At 48.5% G+C, this 18,741-nt stretch overlaps 2 protein-coding genes across 8 annotated transcripts in view; one reads left to right on the top strand and one right to left on the bottom strand.

Moving 5' to 3' along the window:
- Positions 1-63: 63 nt before the first annotated feature.
- On the top strand, positions 64-18,678 carry RARS1 (arginyl-tRNA synthetase 1). 2 transcript variants are annotated; one of them, XM_071570667.1, is made up of 16 exons: positions 64-127; positions 2,694-2,793; positions 6,812-6,946; positions 7,460-7,648; positions 10,952-11,063; positions 12,067-12,167; positions 12,639-12,760; positions 13,075-13,195; positions 13,505-13,634; positions 13,918-14,022; positions 14,924-15,102; positions 15,443-15,552; positions 16,216-16,321; positions 17,139-17,311; positions 17,922-18,169; positions 18,531-18,678. In XM_071570667.1, the coding sequence occupies exons 4-16, from the start codon at positions 7,496-7,498 to the stop codon at positions 18,638-18,640; spliced, it is 1,770 nt and encodes a 589-aa protein (XP_071426768.1). In that variant the 5' UTR covers positions 64-127; positions 2,694-2,793; positions 6,812-6,946; positions 7,460-7,495; the 3' UTR covers positions 18,641-18,678. The 2 variants fall into 2 exon arrangements, with proteins under 2 accessions (XP_071426768.1, XP_071426767.1); XM_071570666.1 differs by lacking the exon at positions 2,694-2,793 and having other exon boundaries at positions 65-127.
- Positions 12,378-18,741, bottom strand: part of LOC139679183 (rho GTPase-activating protein 7-like) — a 54,567-nt gene continuing 48,203 nt past the window's right edge. For all 6 annotated transcript variants that reach the window (XR_011699154.1, XM_071570664.1, XM_071570662.1 and 3 more), the window contains one exon: positions 12,378-18,647. The gene's annotated coding sequence lies outside the window, so the exon portion shown is untranslated. The remainder of the gene's footprint in view (positions 18,648-18,741) is intronic.

Below are 18,741 nucleotides of genomic sequence, written 5' to 3'. Positions count from 1 at the left end.
CCCGCCGCCAGGGGGCGCTGCCGCCGCCCCGCCGCCGCGTTCCGCTTCCCGCGGTGCCGCTCCCGCTTCCGGCCGCGCGAGGATGGAGGCGCGCGTGGCGCAGAGCGCGGCGCGGCTGGCGCGGCAGGTGCGGAGCGGCGGGATGGGATGGCCGGGATAGCCGGGACCGGTCCGAGACAGCCCGGGATAACCGGGAACGGGCGGGGACACCCCGGGATAGCCCGGGATAACCGGGAACGGTTTGGGATAGCCGGGAGCGGTCCGAGGCAGTCCGGGATAGCCGGGAACGGGCGGGGCGGCCGGGAGAGCCCGGGACAGCCGGGAACGGTTCGGGATATCCGTGGACACCCGGCATAGCCGAGATTGGCCCGGAACTAATTGGAAACGGCTTGGGATGATCGGGGATAGTCTGGAGCTGTCCGGGATAGCCGGGACAGTCCAGAATAGCCGGGAACGGCCCGGGATAACCGGGAGCGGCCCGGGACAGCTGGGAGCAGTACGACATAGCCGGGACAGCCAGGATAGCCGGGGTCAGCCGGGATAACCCGGCACGGCCCAGGGAAACCGCGGTCCCGCCGGAGCCGCGATCGGGAGGGCGGAGGCGCTTCCCGGGCCGCTCTCGCGGGTGCCGCACGGAGCGCGGCGTTAAAGCCCTTCCTCATTCCCGACACTGCACTCCTGACAGACTCCTGCACAAACAGAGGCCTCGGCAGCCGCTCCGACGCGGCGCTGGGTCCTTTCCCCGCTTCCTGGGTCGGTCCGTTCCCGGCCGGGGTACCCAGGGATACGCTCCCGGCGCACCTGCGGGATGGAGAACAGGGATGCTCGTGGCAGCCCTGGCCTTTTCCAACGGATTTGTGGCGTCCGTGAGGTGGTCGGGATTGGGAAGAGATGGTGACAACCATTTCCCTATTCAGTGACTGCGAGAAATATGAAAAATAAATAAAACTGCCGGGTCTGTCCCAGTCAGTGGCCAGTACTGACAGTCGAGTACAGAAACAGTGCAGGAAAGCTTTGACTCCTGCAGGTTGATTTTCCATGGATTGCCCCAGGATCATGTAACAGGTTCTGGACATTTGGACTGTGGGGCTATGCCTGCCATACTCTTGTGTCCTTGAGCAACTTTCCAGTGGGTTTTCTGCTTGCAAACATAAGACAAGCACTGCCATTATTCACTGAGATAATAAATCTGGCTGTTGAATCTCTGCAGCTCCTTTTAGCCTTTGATTTTCCACTCCTCCTTTGTTGCTGCTAGGGGAGGAAAGACATCTCAGGTGTTCTGGCAAGGTGGTTCTCCCTTTGCCATCACTGCAATGTGGTCTTTAGTCCATAGACAAATTGCAGTCAGTGAAGCAAAGCAGGAGGGACAGTGTTCAGCTGTGACTCCGGGAGGCTGGAGGAGGCCATGTGGCATCCCTGAGCCTCCACCTCCCTGTCACCTCACTCCCAGCCACGTGCTCCCTGTGCCAGCTGCAGCATTCCCTGGAGCCTGGTGAGCCAGCCTGCAGGAGTCATTAGCTCTTCAGGAAAATAACCCAACCAAGAGTAGGGACCGTGTGCTGGGTTACTGCACTGAGCCTGCTGAGTAGGAGTAGAGATAAAACTGAGCAGAATCATAGAATTGAATCATAGAATCAATTGATTGGGTTGGAAAAGACCTCCAAGATCATCAAGTCCAACCCTTGGTCCAACTCCTGTCCCTTTACCAGATCATGGCACTCAGTGCCACGGCCAAGCTCAGTTGAAAAACCTCCAGGGATGGGGAATCCACCCCCTCTCTGGGCAGCCCATTCCAATGCCTGAGCACTCTCTCTTGCAAATAATTGTTTTCTGATCTCCAACTTCCATTTCCCCTGGCAGAACTTGAGCCCATCGTGCCCCCTTGTCCTATTGCTGAGTGCCTGGGAGAAGAGACCAACCCCCACCTGGCCAGAACTTCCCTTCAGGCAGTTCCAGACAGTGCTGAGGTCACCTCTGAGCCTCCTCTTCTCCAGGCTAAACACCCCCAGCTCCCTCAGCCTCTCCCCACAGCACTTGTGCTCCAGTCCCTTCTCCAGCCTCGTTGCTCTTCTCTGGCCCCGCTCCAGCCCCTCAAGCTCTTTCCTGAACTGAGGGGCCCAGAACTGAACACAACACTCAAGGTGTGGCCTCCCCAAGGCAGAGTCCAGGGGAAGGGTCACTGCCCTGGGCCTGCTGGCCACGCTAGTTTGGATCCAGGCCAGGATCCCATTGGCCTTCTTGGCCAGCTGGGCACATTGTTGGCTCCTGTTGAGCTTCCTGTCCCTCAGTCCCCCCAGGTCCCTCTGCCTGGCTGCTCTCCAGCCACTCTGTGCCCAGCCTGGAGCGCTGCAGGGGGTTGGGGTGGCCAAAGGGCAGGACCTGCACTTGGCCTTGTTGAACTTCATCCCATTGGAATCAGCCCATCTCTCAAGCCTGTCCAGATCCCTCTGCAGAAGGCAAGAAAAGAGTTGTTTTGCTCCCTTTACCATGCTTTCTCAGGCCATTTTCTCTGTTTTTTTAAATTTTAACTGTGATGGAGAAAAGCCCTGTCATGTTAAAGTGTAGGGACAGAAGCCTGTACAAAGTTCTTGTTAATTCAGTGGGATCTTTGGAAGACAGCCTGATGTGCTAAGGGATAATGTAAGGATGATTTTGGTCCTATTGAAAAAGCTGTAGGTTTTTTGTATTCACAGGTGAGGGGAAGATTTCTAGTACTCAGCTGACCAAAGAGCCCTTGGAGATGTCAGCATGGCCTCATGTAATTCCTGCAGCTTCTCATGAGGTGGTCATCAGGTATGACCCTTTACTGACAAGTTGTGATAGACAGTGCAGGTAGAATAAACCAGGGGGTGACACTTTAGGACCTGAAAAGCAGCTTTTTCATTCCTTTTCTCAGTCACACATCTTGTAGATCAGAGGTGTATTGGTGTTGTCTCCCTCACTTGAATGGTGCCGTGAGAGAGGAGTTACTGGGGTTATCTGTAGTTTTGCAGAGTAGTTTGGTTTTCAGAAAGAATGTAGAATTCATAATTTCAGTCACATCTGGTGTTCACAGGTGATTTCCTAGAGGATTAGCTTTATCACAAGATACAGTGATAAGGGGCATTTATGACATAAATGTCTAAAGGCAAGCTCAGCAATGTGGTTATGGGTGTGGAGGTCACAGAATCACAGCATACCTCAAGTTGGAAGGGACCCATGAGGACCATCAGCTGTTGAGATTCCAACGGCATCAATTCTGGAATGCAGTGTAGGCATTGATCAATCCAGGCTTTTCTGCTGGGTCATTTGAATGAAAACTTCATTTCATCATTAGTATGGCCAAACTTCGAGAACAAAGATTTGGGAAGGGCTCTCCCCACATGGGTGAGCCCTTCCAGCCTGTGCAGTGGATTGTTTAGGTGAGGCACAGCATGCACAGAACTGGCCCCACCATTAAGTCCTGAGGTCCATCTGCCATGGCTGAGCGAGCTTGGACAGTGACAGTGAAGTGCTCAGGACTGTCACAGCCCTCGGTACTGACCGGGGCTGACCCTGCTGAGCATCCGAGATCTGATGGGATGGGACGGCAGTGAGGCTTGAACTGCCAGGGGACAGTCCCCACTGAGACTGGAACTCAGGACCTTGGGATTCAGAGTCCACAGTGCTCTCCTTTACACCACGGGACCACCCATTCATCATTGGTGTTACCTGTTGATGAGCACAGCAAGGGAGACTGAAGTGGCAGCAGCACTGGGGTAGGCAGCTGAGCCCTCATGGTCAAACCTTCTGCTCTCAGTTCTCAAGTAACATAAGGATTGTTTCTGAAACTTTGTGAAGAAGAGGAGCACTACACCTGATAGTCAGGGCTGAGACATGGCCTTGGTCAAATCTGAAATGGGGCCAGCTCAGGTGCCTCCAGGGGTCTGTGCTGGTTTGGTTCAGTCATGGGAAAGAGCTAGATGGTTCTTGCTGAGCTGTGGCTTTGTTTTAGAGGGTTTTTTACCTCCTGGCCAGATTAGGATACTAATTGTCACCTTGTATTTGTGTGGGAAAAGCTGTTTGGGATAGATGTCTGCCCCAGGGCTCAGTGATTCCTGAGAATCCTAGCTCTGGCTGTGCACATGGATAAACCTCTTTCCTCATCCATGCTTGTATGAAAGAAGCTGCAGTAGGATATTGGTCATCTCACCTCCTGCAGGCCTTCTCTTGGATGGCCAGAGGTGTTTGTGGTTGTGGAGGAAAATCCACAGCAAATTCCTGTTCTGAAAAGCTTGCCAATGGTATTGAAACATCTCTTTCAGTGGTTAGAACTTTGGGGGAAATCCTTATGCAGGAGCAGTGTGAGCTGCTACTTGTCTTGGAGATGCAGTGATTTTAGTTTCAAAAGAAGAATGTGATTTTCTGGTTCTGGCCAATGTTTGCCCTCAATCCGGAACTCTCCTTGGGTTCTTGGTAGCCTGTCCTAAAGCTGGTGTCTTTGCTAGAGTAAAGATAATACTTTGTGGAAACAGAACTTACAGATAGTGTGATAATAAAAGTAGAAGCTACCTCTGTGCTTTTCTTTAAGGCACATTCTAGGCTTTGAGGGAATAAGATGTGTAAGTAACTGCTTTGATGTTCTTTTAAGTCAGTTTGTAGTAATAATGGTCATGAAACTTGTAGTGGCTCAGCTGTGAAAACACAATGAATTCTTTCTTGTGCTATTTTAAACTTGAGGTTCAGAAGATTTTTTCAAATGAGTCTCCAAGTTATGTGAAATACTACCAGGTCAGGCCAGGAAGAGAAGTTGAAAATAAACAAATCTATTTGCTGTTGGTTGTAGGGAGGAAGGTTTCATGAGAGAAAAACAGTTGGGGCACATGCTTTGGGTTGCTAAAGGAAAAGCTGAAATGGACTATTTGAAAGTAATTACTTTCAAGGTACAGCTGTTCAATGATTTAGCTGTCTAAAAGCCAAAGCAGAGGATTTGAGAAAGTTTGGGTTTGTGTTTTTTTCTCATAGTCCTGTTTTTTCACATCTGAACTGCAGGAAGCAGCATCCTGTTGTGTAGCTGAGGAGACCTTGAGGCTGTAAAAGAAGTGAAGCACAACTGAAGAATGACCTCAAAAGTGCTGATTTTCAGCTTGGCCCACAAATAGGCCGATCTTAGGGTTGTTTTGCCTCACCTCAGGTGTTTGAGCATCTGCAGTTGGTCACAGCAGCATTTCTGGGAGCTGCTGTTCAAGTGATCATACACGACCAGGAGATGCAATGTCCCAATTTTATTCCTAATTAAATATTCTGTTTGTTTCAAGAGCAACAAAGTAAATGAGTCCTTTTTGTTAAGGTTTGGTGGCCTATTTGACTACAATAATAACCTGAGCTACGTCCTGCTGTGGAAGTTCTGACAGAGGAAGGCCTGGATGAGGGACCTGAGGGGCTGGAGCCAGGGTGGACAATGCTTGCTGATTCTCCCTCTGTCATAGAATCATAGAATCGATTGGGTTGGAAAAGACCTCCAAGATCATCAAGTCCAACCCTTGGTCCAACTCCAGTCCCTTTACCAGATCATGGCACTCAGTGCCACGGCCAAGCTCAGCTGAAAAACCTCCAGGGATGGGGAATCCACCCCCTCTCTGGGCAGCCCATTCCAATGCCTGAGCACTCTCTCTGCAAAGAATTTTTTTTCTGCTCTCCAGCTTCAATTTCCCCTGGCAGAGCTTGAGTCCATCGTGCCCCCTTGTCCTATTGCTGAGTGCCTGGGAGAAGAGACCAACCCCCACCTGGCCAGAACTTCCCTTCAGGCAGTTCTAGACAGTGCTGAGGTCACCTCTGAGCCTCCTCTTCTCCAGGCTAAACACCCCCAGCTCCCTCAGCCTCTCCCCACAGCACTTGTGCTCCAGTCCCTTCTGCAGCCTCGTTGCTCTTCTCTGGCCCCGCTCCAGCCCCTCAATATCTATGGGGCACCGAGTCCCTTAAATCTCCAGGAGCCTCCAGGCTTCTGTGTGTGAGCCACATTTGTGGCTCAGGGCACAAAGCCTGTTGTGGGGGAGGACAGGAGATGGACAACAGGGATGAAATTCCAGCTCTTTGGTTTCTATAGGGAGTGGGGTGAGGAAAATTCCTGCTCCTTGCAGCAGCTTCCAACCATTGGGCTTTTGAAGCATTTGCCCGAGTCCAGGCTGTGAAGTCTGGAGAGACATCAGGAAATTTGTTTATTTGGACTATAGAGGTCCACCTAAAATTCCTGATTGCTCCTGAATGTCTTATGACAATTTTAAGAGAGAAGCCATGCTGAAGGCAGGGAAGGAAAGGTGGTGTGGCCAGGTGGGAGTGAGTGCACTCTCTGGAAATGCCCCTGTGGAGCAGCAGGCTGCACTGCCTGGCATTCCTGTCTCCAGGTGGGGTCTGAGCTTCCTGAGGTTGTGTGAGTGACTGTGGTTTTCTCCTCTGGAAGAGAAACTGGCCTGTGAGATGGTGAAACTGGCTGAAAGAGGCTTTAGGGAATTTTGAGTCAAATAATTTGACATGTTTCTTAGATTAAAAAAGCTGGAGAAAGTGCTTATTTTGGGATGATCTTTTATTAGCATGACCCGTTGTATTTCTTGCATTTTTGTCCTGATATTAGTGATATTATCCTCTCACTGTCTTTTTAAAAGAATGTTTTAGAATCCCTAGTTTTGATACAAATGGAAATAATCTTTACACAATAATTGTTTGGAATTACTCAACTTACATGTCATTGCCGTTACCTTCATGAGGCAAAATAGCACTGAGTCTGAGATCTTGTAGCTCATCACCTTCTGTCCCCATTCCAGGAATTACTGTAACAATTCCATTTGCTTTTCAGGAAAACGAGATCAAGTTGCTAACAGCAGAAATTGAGCGTCTGAAGAACTTTGGGTGCTTGGGAGTGTCCCCGAGTCTGGCGGGGCTGCGAGACGAAAACGCAAAGCTCAAGTACCGCTTGAATTTCCTTCAGAAGGTAAGGGAATAAAGAGTTCCTGAGTTAGCATGTGGGTTTTGTTCTCATTTGGACAAGCTAAATAAATGATGTCAGGTTGTTACAGCTAGTGGTGTGTGACAGTGGGCTCACTCTGTGTTCTGGCGCCTTAACTGGGGGCACGTCAGGTATTTTTTGGTTCCTTAAACAGAAACCTACTTTATGGAAAATGTCAGTAGGTCAGTAAGCCCACACTGTCACGTCTTGGCCAGTCATGTACCAAGTGGCCCAGATGAATTCAGTCCCAGGATCATTGACAAAGGTGTGAGAAGTAATGCAGCCCTGAATTTAGGGGAAGATTTGTGCTAGGGAGTTCAACAGCAAAAGCAGATCTTGAATCACCTAATTTTCATGTTGTATATGTCACTCCTGTGCCTAGAGGTGTCAGCCAGATCTGTGAGCTGTGCTTTGCCAGGCAGCCAGAAAAGTGGGATGTAACAGTTCCTCAATGTTGTGAATTTAGCCTTCTGGATTTGGTTGGATTTTTTTTCCCAGAGCCTTCAAGAGGAAAGAAGTAAAGCAGCAAAAAGCATGATTAATATCAACAGCTGTCTTCAGGAGATCTTTGGAGCTGCTATTCAAGCTGCTTACCCAGAGTTAGAAAACCCTCCACTAGTGGTGACACCAAGTCAGCAGCCCAAATTTGGGGATTACCAGTGTAACAGTGCCATGGCCATATCACAGGTAAGTGTAAGGAATCCTCACAAAGAAGGAAACATGGGGATGTTGTCTGTTGGAAGGTAAGTGACAGACAGCACAGTGAGAGCTGCAATCCTACACTTGTTCCAGGCTTTTTACAGGTGTCTGGACTGAGAATTGAGTGAGTATCTAATGGCATTTGGGGCCTTTACAGAGTTGACCTTTAGACCTCTGTTTAGATGACTGGTATGAGAGAGTTAACGTGTAACACAGGAAAATGCTCAGTTCATTGGATCTAAATCAAATCAGGATTTAAGTGCTGCACTGATTTACTAATGATGTGCAATTATCTACCAATTAGTGAGCTATATGTTTGGAAGTAAAAGCAGCAAAACAATAAATCACAATTCTGGGGAGTTAAATGTTGAGAAACACCTGCATATCTCTGAATGCTCTTCTCTAGTGCCAGGAAAGTGTGAGATCCCCACACACATTTGAACAGTCATGTGCACATTCCCCTTTCTCAGAGGGCAGGTGACAAACAGGTGCCTCATCCTTGTCACTACAGGTTCCCCTCACTGCTCACACCTCGTGTTGCTGTGGGTGCTGAGTTCCTACATTTTCAGTTTTGTGACAAATGCTCTTTTCAGCTGGTTGGAATCCACTATTCCACACACTTTTTGTGCCCTCATTCCTATCTTATTGGCTGTTGTTGTCCAAGCATTTGCTAAGGGGAGGCTGTGTGGGCATCCCTACATCTATGGTTGGTGGCATCTGTATTTTATTTTAACTTACCAAAAGGCAGCGAATATGGGGATTTTGTTCCAATGTTCTGATGTTGGAGGTTTTCAGGTAGCTTTAAGGATGGTTCCACTTTACAGAACACCTGTTTAGTGTGTGCCAAGGAAGGAGTGGGGTTTTTTTATCCTGCTTGGTATCAGCAGTTAGTTAGAAAATTATGGTATTGCTGCTTATTGGGGAGATATTTGACCGAAGAGGACCCAAATAGGTTAAGAGTTACTTTAACATTTGGTCAGTGAACTGGGACTGTGGTGAAGTAAAACCAGGAAAGTAGTGAGCTCTGGCTTGGGTGCTGGAACACCCAAACTTTGATTCACTGATGCCTTGGAGCGACTAAACAGACTCTGCAACCGCAGATCTTTCATTTGGCAATCTCAACAGAAACAACTTGTTGGGGGTTTTTTTACATACTCTGTTGTCAATTCACCTTTATTAGCCCACAGAGTGGCAGTTTTGACATGGAACTTGCCCTGCCACACATGGAATTCTGCTCCCCCAGGTTGCCATGGGCAGCTGCTGTGCCCGTTGTGCCAGCACAATGAGGTGGCTCCGATACGTGCCAGCCAGCAGGCGCCTGGCCCGGAGTGCCAGGGCGGAAACTGCCCTCACCAACCCGTGTGTCTTCCCTTGGTCTCATTAGCATGCTGTGCCTGGCCCAGCACCCTGGGTGACTGCACTGACACGGGATTCGGAGCGCTGCCACTTTTCTGACCGTGCCGTTACCCCAATTAAGTCGCGGTTGGGATTCTCGGGCAGACGCGGCTTTCCCAGTGCCGACGTTGTTCGCATAACTCGGTGTCTGAATGGTCCTCTCCAAGCCAGGGTTTCCAGTTCCAGGTTCTCAGCTGTTCTGGTGGATAAGGGTTCCTACTGCTGGGCTTGGCTGGGGAGTTTGTTCCGTGGATCCTGGGCCAGAGCTTGGCAATGCTCACACAGGCAGCACTCTGGGAGCGTGTCAGCACAGCAGAGCTAGGGGGTGAGAGGGGCAGGGTCTGTACTGCCTGTCTGGCCAAGTTTTAGGGGCCTGGCTGTGGGGCAGGTGTCCCCAGGGTGTCCCCTGTACAAAGTCAGGGTCACTGGGACTGCCAGAGGAGTGGGAAGTGCCCTGACTGGGAGCACTGGGACGTGCCAGGCAGCAGCCTCTCCCTGCAAGGCACTGGTGTGGAAAGGGCCCTCACAAATGCCCATTGTTTCCGTGGGAGCTCATTAGCGTATTAATGCCTGGGGATTCAGCCAGGAGCTCCACTTGCTCCTTAGAGTAAATGGAGTATGGTAACCGTTTCTGGAACGGTTCAGATAACACGTCTGTAATCTGGTATAACGTGCCCATAATCTGGTTTTGCCTTTATCTTTCCTATAGTTTACACTTTGAGTAGCTTTAAAGGCTACAAAAGTTTGCTTTTCTCTCCCATTCTAAGCTTTTACCATTTTATAAAGATCCTGTTATGATCAGCTGTACAACAGGTTAAACAGGAATCTGAAAACCTTAGTAGAAATGCATTCTGCAACAGACTGCAAGTTAGCAGATCCAAGCAGCAGGGTAAATTCTGAGTTGACAAAGAGGTGCTTCATCTTTGTGGCCCTGATGGGACTGAGGTGATAGATTGTTTTCAAACACCTCACAGCAATAACAGAAAATCACCTGCTCAGAAAGAAATAGTTGTGGTAATTTATACAGTGTGTTTTGTAAGGATTGGGTTGAACTAGCTCACAGAATCCTTTTAAACGGTGTTTTTGTAAGATTTGCAAAAAGCTATGTGAGAAGATGCTTTGGGAATGGACAGGGAAATTGTGGAGTTGGACTAGATGATGTGTGAAGGTCCCTTTAACCCAAACCACTCTGATGCAATCATTGCTTTGTGTTTTTTGAGTTCCAGGGCCACTCATGTCTCAAGGGAAAAAGGGAGCTACTTCCCCAGTAATTTTTCTGATGCTCCTTTAAGGAAAGGGTGCTAGGATTATCTTTGGTTGCTTGAGGTTTTGGATATGACTTATTTCTTCATTTATCTATTTATTAACCTCGAGACTAAGGCAGGACTTAAGGCAGTTTGCTTTGGTTGCTTTTAATCATATATCAACAGACTTGCTTTGAAACTACTCTCAGTGTCTGCTGGAGGCCCAGTTCAGTATTTTAAAAACGAATGCTGGCAGAGCTGAGGACACTCATGAGACTGGTCAACAGGATTGTGAAGCAGTGTGAAGGACTCTATGCCAGATATGCTGATTTTTAAAGGGTTTATCCCTTTTACTAGCTTAAAACAATACAAATTTGCCAAACCACTTAACAAGTTTTGAAAAATAGCCTGGGAGATTTTCTTCTGACATGGAGACTGCCCTGAGCAGAAGGGAGTGAATGTGTTGGGTCAGGCTTCTGCTGTGGAGAACTGATTTAAATTCACTAGAGATGTTTTTCTTTGAGTGTGTCTCTGCCTTATGGAGCTAAAGGACCACGAGAATCTTTCAGTGCCACAGTATCTGTGTTTCTGTTCCACTCTGCAGAATGCTCTGGAGGACTGAATTTTGCTTGATCTTCTTCATGTGTTTCAGATACTGCTCAAAACCAAGGAACAGAAGGTTAGCCCACGAGAAATCGCTGAGAAAATATCAAAAAATATTCCTGCCAATGAATGCATTGAGAAGGTCGAAATTGCTGGTCCTGGTAAGATTAGTTTCATTCTAAACACTTGGTATGTTTTAAAGCAGAAAGGGCAGTCTTATACTAGATGGTGAACAGGGAAGCTGAGCCGAGGTCAGCTGTTTTATGATTTAAAACTGAAGTTTGAATTTAAAACTGCAGGGTGAGTTGGCTGCTTCTGTCTTGGTTGTAGCCCTCAGACTTGTGCAGCAGCAGAAAATTTACCTCTGTATTAGAATTGCCAAGTGTGACCCTGACCCCCTTAATTAACAATTTTTCTACTGGTGCTTAAAGACTTTTCGCCTTCGAATACTGGTGATGGGTATTGGGTCACAGTCATGAAATGAGAGCAGAAATTGGTATGTCCTTCCTGCTGTTCTTGCATGGTGAGCACAGCTGGGCCTCAGCACTGAAGGCTGGAGTAGCCTGGAGGTTATTCATTACTGCACTTGTTTTGTCCCTGTGACCCAAGAAGCAACACAAGGGCTCATATTCCTTAGGGCTACATCTTAAACACAGAAATCCCATGGCACAGCCCCTCCAGGGCTTGGGCAGAAGCTTGTTGATTGGCTCTGTGAAACAGGAGAAGTAAAACAATGTCATCCCACAAGCAGGGATTATCCCAGGTGAAACTATATGGTTTAGGATATTAATTTTTTAAATGGAGACAAAGCAGGATTTGGATTTGCATTCTGGAAGCCAAATTATTTATTTTCTCATAAAGAATTGTTTTTATAAATTCACCTTTGAGTGACAGTGTACAAAAAGGTGTTATGTCAGTGGTGTAGTTTGAGCACCTGACTCCTGCAGGAAAGGCTACAGTGGTGTGAATCAGACTCTCCTAATCTGGGAAAAGAAATTTCTTGTAGTGACAGCTTTGTTGTCCTGTGGCTGAGAACTGTTTTTTGTGTCATGCTGACTTCATGTGCTCTTGTGCTTGATGGGAGGAAGCAGAAATCCAAGGAAACAAAGTGGTTTGAGGCACTTCTGCAGCCCCAGCACTCATTGCTGTCTTTCTCCTCTGAAGGTTTTATCAATGTCCACTTGAGAAAGGATTTTGTGTCGAAGCAGCTGAGCAGTTTATTGATGAATGGAGTTCAGCCACCAGCTATTGGCAAAAGGAAAAAGGTACAGCATTAAGCACACAGGCACCTGCTGTAGTGAAACGTGCTGGACTGCGGGTAGCTTTGAAATTCACCCCTGAAATGACGTGTTGAGCAGATGTCCATGTCAGCAGGTTGTTAGAGCAGAGTACTGGGTGTGGTGTAGGCACTGGGGCCACAGAGTAGGCTGTGTGTACGTGGTGTGGTCTCTGGGGGGTGAGGAATGGGGCTCCCTGGGGGCAGGTGTTGTGTCCAGGTCAGCCTGGGAGTGATCCCTGACCCTGGGCTGGGCTGCAGCAAAGCCCCAGGCTGAAAGCGTGCTCTGATGTCCCCTCTGGGCCTTCTCTGCTGCTGGGTGCTGCTGGCAGCAAAGGGTGTGAGGGTCAGCAGAGGTGAGCCTTGTTCCCCCTGCTCACCCCCTTCAACAAAACCCAGACTGAGGTGTGGTAATGTCCACTGCCTTTTATTCATGTGTTTCTTTGGTGCTGTCTCTAAGGTGGTGGTGGATTTTTCATCCCCTAACATTGCAAAGGAGATGCATGTTGGCCACCTGAGGTCCACCATCATCGGGGAGAGCATGTGCCGGCTGTTCGAATTCGCAGGTTATGATGTTCTGAGGTGAGACTGGACCTTGGGGTGTGGTGGGCTTGTTTGGCTGTTTGTGCAGTACCTGTCTCTGTGCTTTGGTCTGTGTTGCTCTTTATTTATGAGCACATAGCAAATAAGTCTTTATGTGTAGTAAGATACTAAGCTGAGCAAGTGTAGCAGGGTAAAGAATTGAGGTGGGCGGCAACTTCCTTAGAGTGAAATTGGTGGGCTTGACTGGTCTGAGTTTCTGGAATTATGTTTCTTCTTTTAGAATATATATTTTTCAAATGTATTTTAAAGTATATGTTTAAGAAATGATTATTGTGCTCTTCAATTGCTTCAAGGTTAAACCATTTAGGAGATTGGGGCACCCAGTTTGGAATGCTCATTGCTCATCTCCAAGACAAATTTCCAGATTACTTAACTGTTTCTCCTCCCATTGGAGATCTCCAAGCTTTTTACAAGGTAATTGTATCAAATAACTGTGATATTTATAACAACATCTCAAAAGCAGATTAAGGAACTTTACAGATTGCAGAGTATTTTGGAGAAACAAGAGAACTGAATCACTTTATTAGATTATTGCAATAACCTTCCACGGGGCAATGAACTGTGGTGTCTGGTATTGAGTTGTCTGTACGGGGCATGATCAGAGGGCTTTGTAAGCTTGCAGCCTCTCTGTCTTTTGAGATGAGCTTGCTTGGAGGGGCTGTTCTGAGTGGCTCTTTGTTTCAGGGGAGAAAGCAGTGCTTTTTCACATGTGTTTCCCTGCAGGAATCCAAGCGGAGGTTTGACACAGAGGAGGAGTTTAAGAAACGTGCCTACCAATGTGTGGTGCTGCTGCAGAGCAAAAACCCCGAGTTCATTAAGGCCTGGGAGCTCATCTGTGACGTGTCACGCAAAGGTGACTTTGCCAAATGCAAAAATGTGTCTCAGCAGTGGAACAGTGGGGCTTTCCTCACCTCTGTGTCTGAGCCCATGCTCCTGTTTTCTTTGGAAAACCACTGCCACATTGCTATGAGAAGTTTAAACCAAAAAGCCAGGGCAGGCAAAGTACTGGGCTGTCTGTGAAAGCTTTTTTTGTCTCCTGAGTTGACCTAGAGATGGATAACATCTTGTTGTGCCCACTGGTAAACATTTGCCACTGTGTGCCTTTAATAGAAATATTTTGTTCTGTTTCCCTCAAGAATTCCAGAAAATCTACAACTGTTTGGACATCACAATCATAGAGAGAGGGGAGTCATTCTACCATGAGATGATGAAAGACATTGTGAAAGAATTTGAGGATAAAGGTGAGGCTTTTGGTCTTGGGTCAGAAATTCTGCAGCTGTGAGGATGGGTGTGGTAACCCTGCTCCTGTTCATGGAGGACTAGGGCTGATGATTTTCAAGCTGCGTGTTTCCCACCTTTGCTTTTTTCCTCAGCCAGATTTCCTGGATCTTTTACAGCTTTTCCTTCTTTCTGCATTAGCAGAATTGATTCTTAAGTGTTTCACTCCAGAAAGCTTGAATCTTTCTTGCTGACAAATCTGTTTGTCTGTGATAATTGTAGGCAATAGTGTGAGGTACTACTGGAATTTATTATATCCTCACTAAATAGTCAGTAGTAATACAGGACAGACTTCTGGTCTAGTGTTGTGAGTGTGTGGGAACTTTGAGAAATCTCTGTGAAGACAGTGGGATTTTTGGATCATGTTAACTTGGAAACTGGCAAGAAGCCAAATGCAGCATAAAATGTCTCTGATTTTATGTATTCCTGTCTGGATTTAGCAGTTCTTGAGTCTCACCATCTGAAGTGTTCTGACTAGTCTTACCTCTGAAAAACATTATATCAAGTCCTCATTGCATCATCATAATACCTGTTGCCTTTAATGTTATTCTCTGTGATGCTGAGTTTGTGGCTGTACAGGTGGATCTGGATGCCAGTGATGGGAGTTTTTAAATTAGGTGTCTCCTGGTAAGGCCATGTCTGTACAGAACTGTGTCCTTGTGTGCAGTTCTGGGAGGGCAGTAGAATGTGACTTAGTTGACAAGGGAGTTCTCATGTAGGTTTTTTTCATATTGTAAGTCATTAATTATTTGATCATGTGAGTGTATGGCCTCTTCTTGCAGGTAGCATCAGGGAAGTGTTTCTGCTGGCCCACAAACCTCCAGACTGTGATACAAAACTGCATGTTTTCCTTGGCTTTTCTAGGGTTTGTGCAGGTTGATGATGGCCGGAAGATCGTGTTTGTCCCAGGTTTCCCTGTCCCACTGACAATCATGAAGTCAGACGGCGGTTACACGTATGACACATCAGACTTAGCTGCTCTTAAACACAGGCTGTGTGAAGAGAAGGGTGATATCCTTATCTACGTTGTTGATAGTGGCCAGGTGAGTCACCAGGCTCTGCTGTCCCTGCTGTTGGAGGTCATCACAAGGTGTGTAAAATGATGGATGTGACAGGAACGCAGGGAGAACACCACAGGGTCTTGTGTATGGTTGGTATATTTACCCCTTACCTGAGCAGTGATGGGAATTGGCCAGTTGCTGATTCTGTAAGCCAGGAAAGCTCTGCAAAAGGTTGAACTTTCTGAAGCAGAATTTGTCTGTGGAGCTTGATACATTTTAATCCTCATTGTGAAAGCATCATTGTGAATGAGATAAAACTGTGAAAAAAACTGCACCTGGAGGAGTGGGTTGAGAACCGGTTGTTGGTGTTTATTCCTTGCAGTCTGTGCACTTACAAACAGTGTTTGCAGCTGGACAGATGATTGGCTGGTATGATCCCAAAGTAACCAGAGTGGCCCATGCAGCTTTCGGAGTGGTGCTGGGAGAAGACAAGTAAGTGTTTGGGTGTACTTTTTCTTCTCTATTTGCCTTGGAGAGGATGTTTGAGGGAATGCAGGAGACTTGCTCTGTTTTGTTGACAAGTATGTGATATGCCAAAAAAACCCCAGAAGAGCACACCCCATCCCATGCTGTTATCTATAACTGTCAGTTTGTTGTGTGTCATTGTTCACACAGTCGCTGGTGCTGTGGTCACATTCCCTCCAGGGCCTGGCTTCTGCTGCCTGGCATTTGGGGAAGGGCACTGGGATTGTGTGGTGGAAGCACAGTGGCAGCTGATGTGAATCCTGGGAGATGACAGTGGTAAAAGCCACGATTTCCATTACTTTCTACCTGCTTAATGGTAGGTGGAACATAAGCTGGGAAAAGTCTGGCACTGGCATTGTATCCTGTGTGGAATTGGGATGGTTCTGACTGTTGCAGCCTTCCTGATCATCACCCTGTGGGTGTTCTCTCAGTTTGGTAGCTGTCTGTGTGATGGCAGTTTCTTCAATACAAAATGATTTGCCATATGCTTTTTCACTAAGCCATAAGGTGTAAGCAGTGGAAATCCCTGCAAGAGGCTCTGGTGCATGTCCTGTATCTGCCTGTGGTGCCCTAAGCAGAGAGTGGAAGTGTTTTGCCTCTTACTCAGGTGGTCATTTCTTATGTTTTCAGGAAGAAGTTCAAAACTCGTTCAGGGGATACAGTGCGTCTCATAGACCTGCTGGAAGAAGGGCTGAAACGAGCTATGGACAAGCTGAAAGACAAGGAACGGGACAAGGTAGTTGTGACAAATTGCTTATCTTTCCTGAGAACTGTGCTGAGTAGTGCAGAGTTTCCTGAGGATGAGAGCAGAGAGCTGGGCCGGGCAGGAGACCTGGCCTTGCAGGTACTGTCAGGTCTCCCTTGTGTGATGGCAACAACTGTGACTCCCCCAAGATGCAGGAGGTGATGGAAGATCATGAAGTTGCAGCCATGGCCACCTGGGCTAGCACTGACTTCTGATGATGGGTGGTTGGAACCTTTCCCTTGGGGGCTGTGGCTGAGTTTGCTCAAAGCCCTTTAATGAGATTTCTGTCTGTCTTGCTCCTTGATGACCTGGAGAGAACTGGACAGTGTGGACCGTGGAATGTAACAGAAGGACCAGAGTCTGTCCAAGCAGTGTGAGGCAGTGGACTTGGAAAGGGCAGCTCCTTGGGGCTGTGCAGTGTGGGGTGAAACTGAAAGGTCCCAGGGCCAGGTGTTCCTTGTGTGTACGTGCAGGAGCACAGTATAAACATCACACCTGGCAGGTAGGACATTGTGAGGCACAGAGGTCCTATGGGCTGTCAGAAGAAGATGGAATCAGCCTTAACCTGGGCAGGGCTGCAGCACTAGTTGATTGCAAGAGAAGTGAGGCGTGAATGTGGGGTTGTCTGGTGCCCTGAAGTGGAGAGGTTCATGTGAACTGAGTACCGCTACCACGTGGTTAAAATCCCCTGAGCAGCCTGGGCTTTCCTCTTGAGCCCTGCTGGGTGGCCAGGGCTGAGTGTTGTGGTTCATGAGGTCAACGTGGTGTTCCTCCTCTTTGACTGTAACCTGGTTTGAATTTGCACCAGGTCCTCACAGCAGAAGAGCTGAAAGCTGCCCAGACATCGGTCGCTTTTGGATGCATTAAATATGCAGATCTGTCCCACAACAGACTAAACGATTACGTATTCTCCTTCGACAAGATGCTGGATGACCGAGGGAATACAGCTGCCTATCTGCTGTATGCCTTCACACGGATCAGGTGGGTGAGGGCAGTGGGAGCTGGTGCTGATGCTTTCTGCATCACAGAGGAACGTGTGGGGAGAGGGGTGATGGCCACATTAGTGCTTGTGGAAGTTGGTAAGAGAAGGCAGCAACACTGGTGTGCACCACAGGCAGTATTTTATTTGTCATTGCAAATGGTGTGTCCTTTGCCACCTGAAACAGCTCCTCTGTGTGACCCATGTCCCAGGAAGAGAACTCTGGGAGTTTCTGTTAATCAGGAGGATTTAGGTCATTGGAAAAGTGTGCACCTGTGTTCTGGCAGCTGCTCAGCTCAGGTATTGCCATACCCCAGAGTTTTTCTGGCACCCTGAGCCCTGGTTTGCTTGGCAGCATCATCTGTCCTTGCTGATGCAGGTGCCCAGAGCCCATCCCTCCCTGTTCCTCTGCAGTGCCCTCCTGGATCACCCCGAGGGCAGGGACTCCCCCTGCATCCCCAGGCTTGATTGCCCTCTTTGGCCTGGTCACCCAGGACTGGGCAAGGGAGGACATCAGCCCTGGGACAGGCCAGACAGGTGGCAGGCTGGTCCTGGGCAGGCTGAGCGGTGGGAGCCTCACAAGCAGCACGTGTTTGGCATCATTCATTGCAGGGCTATCGCTCGCCTGGCCAACATTGACGAGCAGATGCTGCGGAAGGCAGCCAGGGAAGAGGTGCTTATCCTTGACCATGAGAAGGAGTGGAAACTGGGCAAGTGCATCCTGAGGTTCCCTGAGATCCTGCAGAAGATCCTAGAGGACTTGTTACTGCACACGCTCTGTGACTACCTTTATGAGCTGGCCACCACCTTCACCGAGTTCTACGACAACTGCTACTGCGTTGAGAAGGACAGGCAGAGTGGTGAGTGTTGGCCGTGGGGTGCTGCCCATGCCTGTAAGGTACCATGATGCAGGCACTGTCCAGGGTGTTTTCCTGTTCTGGAAAGGCTGTTGTCACACTACTTGCTGCTGCAGAACTAGTGTCAGTGTGAGAGGACAGCCCATGTTGTCATCTTCCTGTGAGCAGGAAGGTCGAGTAGAGTTGGGAGCAGCCAGGCACCTGGAAACACGAGGGCTGGACAGTCTGCCCGGCTTGGGGAGAGCAGGAAGGGCTCAGTGTGCCAGTCCAGGGCCAGGCTGTGGGCAAAGGGGTTTCCCCTGGGGAGGGCACCATCAGGTGTCCTGAGCAGCTGCTCCAGCTCCTGTGTGTTGGTGTTTTCCAGGCCAGATTGTGAAGGTGAACATGTGGAGGCTGCTCCTATGTGAAGCCACTGCCGCTGTCATGGCCAAGGGATTCGACATCCTGGGGATCAAGCCTGTGCAGAGGATGTAGCTGTGCCCTGTGGAAGGACAATAAAGGGACTAAACAACTGGAGTTGTCTGTGTCTGTTGGGGTGGGGTTGTGGTAAGGGAAGGTGCTCTAAGGGAGCAGCA

The sequence above is a fragment of the Pithys albifrons genome, chromosome 15 (assembly GCF_047495875.1).
Source record: "Pithys albifrons albifrons isolate INPA30051 chromosome 15, PitAlb_v1, whole genome shotgun sequence".
Lineage (NCBI taxonomy): Eukaryota > Metazoa > Chordata > Aves > Passeriformes > Thamnophilidae > Pithys > Pithys albifrons.
The sequence above is the reverse complement of the archived record's forward strand: the minus strand, read 5'-3'. Positions and strand labels throughout refer to the sequence as shown.

Bases quoted from the DNA above. Each gene is read 5' to 3' on its own strand.
- RARS1 (XM_071570666.1), top strand. From the start codon at position 83: ATGGAGGCGCGCGTGGCGCAGAGCGCGGCGCGGCTGGCGCGGCAG. The intron at 16,322-17,138 runs GTAGTTGTGACA...AATTTGCACCAG, and splicing joins AAGACAAGGAACGGGACAAG to GTCCTCACAGCAGAAGAGCT. The intron at 17,312-17,921 runs GTGGGTGAGGGC...CATTCATTGCAG, and splicing joins TATGCCTTCACACGGATCAG to GGCTATCGCTCGCCTGGCCA.